The sequence below is a fragment of the Lolium rigidum genome, chromosome 3 (assembly GCF_022539505.1).
Source record: "Lolium rigidum isolate FL_2022 chromosome 3, APGP_CSIRO_Lrig_0.1, whole genome shotgun sequence".
In the NCBI taxonomy this organism is placed as follows: Eukaryota; Viridiplantae; Streptophyta; class Magnoliopsida; order Poales; family Poaceae; genus Lolium; species Lolium rigidum.
The window spans coordinates 322,062,653-322,068,630 of NC_061510.1; the positions used below are offsets into that span (position 1 = coordinate 322,062,653).

The window sequence follows — 5,978 nt, forward strand, 5'->3', positions numbered from 1 at the left end:
TCTCGGATAAGATTAAGTATTCACACAACAACTATTATCAATCTTCTGCGTACATCAACAAGGTCATGCTGCATTTACAAAAATAGTGTGTGTGTGTGTGGAGGAACATAAATATATTTCCACTCATGTAGATGTTCATGTGATATCCATACTATGTTTAATAAACACATATATGCATGTCTTTCTATCAACGCCCATTGTTTTTTTTTTGTAAAGGTTACTAAAATATGACTATGCTTCCTACAAGAAAAAAATGACTAATCGACATGAGTTGTACAATGATACTGTACATGTTAAAATTGCACGGATTATCGTCTTCTACAAACTGTGTGGGTTCATAATTTGACACAAAATCTTAGGATATACACGGTCCGCTAAAATCTGCAAGGCACTTTTTCTCTAAAATTTGCTATGGTCAACAATATATCTAACCAGTAGTAGTATGTGTGAGGTATGAGATACTAAATTGATACCACACTTTCGTTGCAAAAACAAATTGATACCACTTGAAAAGACTTTCATTACAAATTAATAGTATAACAAAATCGGCAATTCACGTGTTTTCGAACAAAGATAAGCCTAGCGTGAATACTTCTGGACAGATACAAACATGGAAACAATGTAGTACGGAGTACTATTGTTTTTGAACTGCCGGCCGTTTCCAGTGGTATAAAAATCTATGCCGACATAGGCGGCCGTTTGCTTAGAGGGTAAGTTGTCTAATTATACAGCTCCACAAGGGTTTGAGTGAAAAACGGTTTCGATAAGCCCAAAAATAAAGAGAAACATATTCCAGAACGCGGAAGCTACCAACCAATTCCCCAATTCGCTTCTTTGCGTGCGGTTTGATCTCGTCCACGGTTCCGCGAAAAATCGGTCGTCGAATCTGATGGCGGCCAACTCCGGGAACAAGATCCGCAACGCCAAACTGGTGCGAATTCCGATCCCGAGTATTCAACTGCAGTTATTGATCGAATCGTCGGGACTGGATCTTGATCGCTAGTATTTGGCTTATTTGGGCTATCTCGTGGGAGTGGTCCCGAACTCCCGATCGTGTATTTTGCTTGAATCTTCTTGATGGTTGAGTGAATTATGATGTGAGCAGTCGATGACGGCGCTCCTGTCATGACCGCTACTGATATTTGCTGGGGAATTCTCCATTATATGTTCTGTGCCAGTAGCTACATTCTCTTTTAATGTCTATGCTAGCGACGAGGTGTTAGTGTCTTACTCCGTCCGCGAACAAGTGTACATCTAGGAAATATGAGACAACTTAGTTCTTTCTCATCTTTTATGAGTCTCCACTCTATTAATTAAAGGAGAGGAATGATGATTGGTGATTGAGGTGGAGGAGAAGAATGAGGATTGGGGGATGGAGTTGGGAGTGATTACGAGGAGCTAATTACATTAATTAACTGCATTGGTAGTATAGATGTACACTTTTTTTGGGACAAATTTTGAACCTAGAAGTGCACTTATTTAAGGACGGAGGGAGTAAATACTAACTCCCGTCTTCGGATGTTCGAATACTATTTTTCGTGGCCTTAAACATTTCACAACGATGATGATTTTGAGCTCGTAAATAGTTCCTAGTCCATATCTAAAATTCCATTTGATGACCAGTTTTACGGTGAACTCCAAATTTATGTCGTAAGTACTATGAAATTCAGTGTGAGCCATATTAATTTTGCGTTGTTAGAGTAGTATGTGCTTCGTAATTAATTATGGAATTCACTGTGAATATTAATTTTGCGTCAGCAGAACCTCTGCTAATGTTTGATTGTGATTGGATTGGCAGGTTCTTCTTGGTGATGTGGGTGCTGGAAAATCCAGCTTGGTGCTTCGGTTTGTAAAAGGACAATTTGTTGAATTCCAAGCAAGTGTTCTTACTTACTCCTTTTGTTAAATTTAAATAGCTGCAAGGCTTGTTCTGAAAATGTTAATTATATCGGTCTATCTATCTGCAGGAATCGACAATTGGAGCGGCTTTCTTCTCACAAACCTTGGCGGTTAATGACGAGACTGTGAAGTTCGAAATTTGGGATACTGCTGGGCAGGAGAGGTATCATAGCTTGGCTCCTATGTACTACAGGGGTGCTGCCGCTGCCATAGTTGTCTATGATATCTCGAATCAGGTTAGTGAAATGGAATTGGTTTGTATGTGCCTGTGATGAAATAACAGGTCCTGATGATAGTTTCCCTAGTTCATGGCTTACATGTTCTCTATTTTCGCCAATGAACAATGTTTATGACTCATAACATACTATGCTACTAGGTTGTGAATTCAATTGCGGAAATAAAAGGGAACCAAGAGTAACTGTACTGAACCTAATAAAGTTGAGTTGGGAAAATAGTTTTCAGTTGACGTGATTTAGCTCTCAGTTCTCCTTCTAAAGTTTGTGGGATGAAGAGATATAGGAAAAATCTGTCAACTTGGTTTCTTCAGTTGCTAAACTGTTTTGAAAGAAAGCGAGATCGTGCAGTCATGGAAGAGAGGGAGGAGGCATTCCTTAAGTATACCTGCACCTCCTTACCGTTTAATGCAAAAGAGTGGTAGACACTTACAAAGTGCAGGGTACCGTAATTCATAATGAAACCAGATGGCAGGGGCTATGATTTTGGTTGAATGCCACCATAAATGCAGTTAGCAAAACTTGGTGATGGCTAAATTCTTTGTGTACTTGCACAGCAATGTCACACTGGCTTCCTTCCATTCTCTGGAAAGTGTCGAGCTTTTAACACACTTAGTGCTAGCGATGTAACTCATTACTAGTGATGCCTTGGATGGTATATTTCTTTTATGGCACATGAGATCCATAATACATAATTGACAGATATTGATAGTATTTAGTGTACAACTAATATACACATTCCTCCAGATAGTTATGCACTACGGATGCATGTTTGTGTCTAGCTTGTTTGCTGTAGTACTGTTTCAACCATTTCTGTTAATTGACTTGGAATCTCTTATATCCACATATGCACTGTGTTTACTGCTCATGTGTACATGCCCTAATGCCATTCTGTTGTTGAGATAGGGCTACCTTTCCAAGTAGTATAGCTATCATTAAGTGCAACTATGATAGGGGATGCCCCAATCAAGATATCCTGTAACTTTATCATTTCTACCTTCAGGCATCCTTCACCCGTGCAAAGAAATGGGTTCAAGAACTTCAAGCCCAAGGTACTCCCCTTTATGATTGAAGACATGCCATTTATATCTGATGGTTTATCATGTCCGTTCTGCTTTCTTTCATTATATGACTAATTAGCTCCTCAAACAGTTGGCTTGTATGAAATCCATCTTTTAGTTTTTTTATGGGGCGAATAAAATATTCTGAATCAATTTAGATTTACGTGCCATTGTTATTCATTTATTCAGTTAAGTTATGCCTTGTTTAATTGTCAATGCATTGTTTTGTTTATACTTCTATTTTTCCTATGAAGATCTCTTTGCTTAAATTGTTGTAATTTTCCATTTATTCTCACATTTGACTTACTCATTTCACATTTGTTCTTGTAGATCTTTTTGGAAATATTTTTTATTATGAATTGGATTAATTGTTATGTAAATATTAATAATTAACAAATTGATCTGCTTGAAGGTTATGTAGCTTGTTGATATAGGTGTATCTAATTTATCCTTTATCTTGATGCAGGAAACCAGAATACAGTAGTTGCTCTTGCTGGCAACAAAGCGGATTTGGTAGAGACTAGGCAGGTGCAGATAGAGGTATGAAATTCATCTTCTCCTGATTGTTGTCTACCATCGCCCTTCAGTATTGTTTGCATGCATTTCTATTTAATATGTCTATGGTGCGCTATTCTAATTCACCAAGGTATAATTTGTTGCCTTCCAAAACTAATATGGTGTAGTGAACTAGTCATTCAAGTCCTCTGCCTTTTGAGACTATAGTATGTACTATCAGCATTACACCATACCATTCTTGTTGCTATTTATCTGGGGTGCAAAAGACAGCAAATCACTCTGGGCACGTTTGGTTCCATTGCTCGACTAGCCTGGCTAGGCTAGATTGAGCTAGCTCGTTTGAGCTAGAGCCTATGCTCGCAAATATATGTGTTTGGTTGCATTGCCCAGATGAGGAGTTAATGCACGAACGGTAGCAGTTACCGATTATTCCTTTTGCACGTCGCGCTTGCCGTCGCGGGTGAGCCAATTTGGCTAGCCGGCCGGGGCAAGCTTTTTGCAGCGGTTACTAGCAAGATTGCCACCAAAAGCAAACCTTTTATCACTGTACCAAACGGCCAGCCTCGCTAGGCAAGGCTAGGATGGCTATTGCTCTAGAACCAAACGTGCCCTCAGTGAGCATATTAAACACACCTTGTATTTTAATCTGTTCAATTGGTAACTTCTACAAGTAACCAATTTGTAGAAAATACTTAAATGATATCAACATTCACTTTGTATTTAGTTTTCAAGACTTCCTAGTGTGGAACATCCTGCTGAACCTGTCTGCTTTCTTTGATGAAGACGGTATTACCATCAGTTAGTCTTTTATGCTTTGCCATTGCTTTAGTTATGAGGAATCTTACACATTTGCCAGTATCATCAGAAGTAATGGATTTATTTTTGCTGCAGCATTTGATTATATAGTTTGAGAAATTGCAGATGATAAGATAATATTTACTACTATCAGCAGATTCATGATATCTGTATTTCTGTGGTTTCACGGAAATATTATGGTCGTAAATTTCGTGGCTGCCCTGCCATTTCAAACATGACATACAATTCGCCAACTCTTTTTACAATATAAGGCACACACATGTGAATTTATTCATGATCCTTTTTTTCCCTTTATCACATCTCTTGCATGTGTAAGCAACACTCTCATTGACTATGTCTTCTTTAAGTCCCAAGGTATATATATATAGCAAGGGTAGCTGGTTATTTTCTCTTTTTTCTTCCATGATCTGTATAGCCTTCTTAATTCTTGCGCTCAGAGAATGCACTGCTTTTATGGGTGTTTTTATCAGCTGCGGTATTTGTAACCCTTTGCAAAATATCTATGCCTGACATGAGGTTCGTTTTCTGCAGGAAGCCAAGACATATGCGCAGGAGAATGGCCTCTTCTTCATGGAAACATCTGCTAAAACTGCAACCAATGTAAATGACATATTTTATGAGATTGGTGAGTTGACTTTCATACTGCTTGTTGGGCGGATGGTTTCTGGAAATATGTGCACAACTCATTGGTTTGCTGCACCCTCTAAGCTGTAGTACAATCCACAATTGCTTTGCTGCACCATTTCTCCATAGACACTATCTTTTTTTTTCCTTGTCACTGAAGCTATGATAGATGCTAACGTCGTATCCATCCAATTGCAGCAAAGAGATTGCTTCAAGGGCAGGCGGCTCAGAACCCGCAGGCAGGGATGATTCTCTCCCAGAGACCCAACGAGAGAGTGGTTAGCGCGTCTTCATGCTGCTCCTGAAGAATAGTCGTGGCTACCTCCAGTATGAGATCCTAGGAGAAGAAGTCGACAAACTATCCTGAAAGCGCGTCTCGATCGGGTGGTCTTTCATTCTCGCATTTGTCATGTAAATGCCCATACTAGAATACCATTGCAGACTTGCAAATGAAATAGTTGTCCAAGTGTTGATTGAATGGTTGTGCCCCCAACAATTGATGGTCTCCAAGTTTGAGTTTTCAGATGCGCGTGCTCACAGAGTGCGTAACATGTTACTGAACATAGCATATAGCTGCGTCATGCGTGCAGGAATTCCACAGCAAGCAGTTTAAATCTCGTAGGAAACTAAAATTTGGCACACTTGTCGCTACTGCAGCTGCAACTGATTTACATATGATGTTTTGTTACTTCCTCTGTTCCAAACCCAAAATATAAGGCTGTTAGTCAGAAGTTAAACCATACTAAGTTTGACCAACTATTTAGGAAAAATATCAACATCTACATTATTAGATAGACATATTGAGAAAATATATTTTATGAAGAATATA

At 39.0% G+C, this 5,978-nt stretch overlaps 1 protein-coding gene across 1 annotated transcript; it reads left to right on the forward strand.

Annotated features, from left to right (window-relative positions):
• The first annotated feature begins 773 nt into the window (after window positions 1-773).
• Window positions 774-5,645, forward strand: LOC124703808 (ras-related protein Rab5A-like). Its single transcript, XM_047236037.1, has 7 exons — window positions 774-931; window positions 1,799-1,876; window positions 1,968-2,135; window positions 3,136-3,184; window positions 3,660-3,733; window positions 5,057-5,150; window positions 5,348-5,645. Exons 1-7 carry the CDS (start codon window positions 890-892, stop codon window positions 5,452-5,454), a joined length of 612 nt encoding a protein of 203 aa, XP_047091993.1. The 5' UTR covers window positions 774-889; the 3' UTR covers window positions 5,455-5,645.
• Window positions 5,646-5,978: the final 333 nt, after the last annotated feature.

Coding starts and splice junctions, on each gene's coding strand:
- LOC124703808 (XM_047236037.1), top strand. CDS start 890: ATGGCGGCCAACTCCGGGAACAAGATCCGCAACGCCAAACTG. Junction 3,185..3,659: donor TCAAGAACTTCAAGCCCAAG/GTACTCCCCTTT, acceptor ATCTTGATGCAG/GAAACCAGAATACAGTAGTT. Junction 5,151..5,347: donor TGACATATTTTATGAGATTG/GTGAGTTGACTT, acceptor ATCCAATTGCAG/CAAAGAGATTGCTTCAAGGG.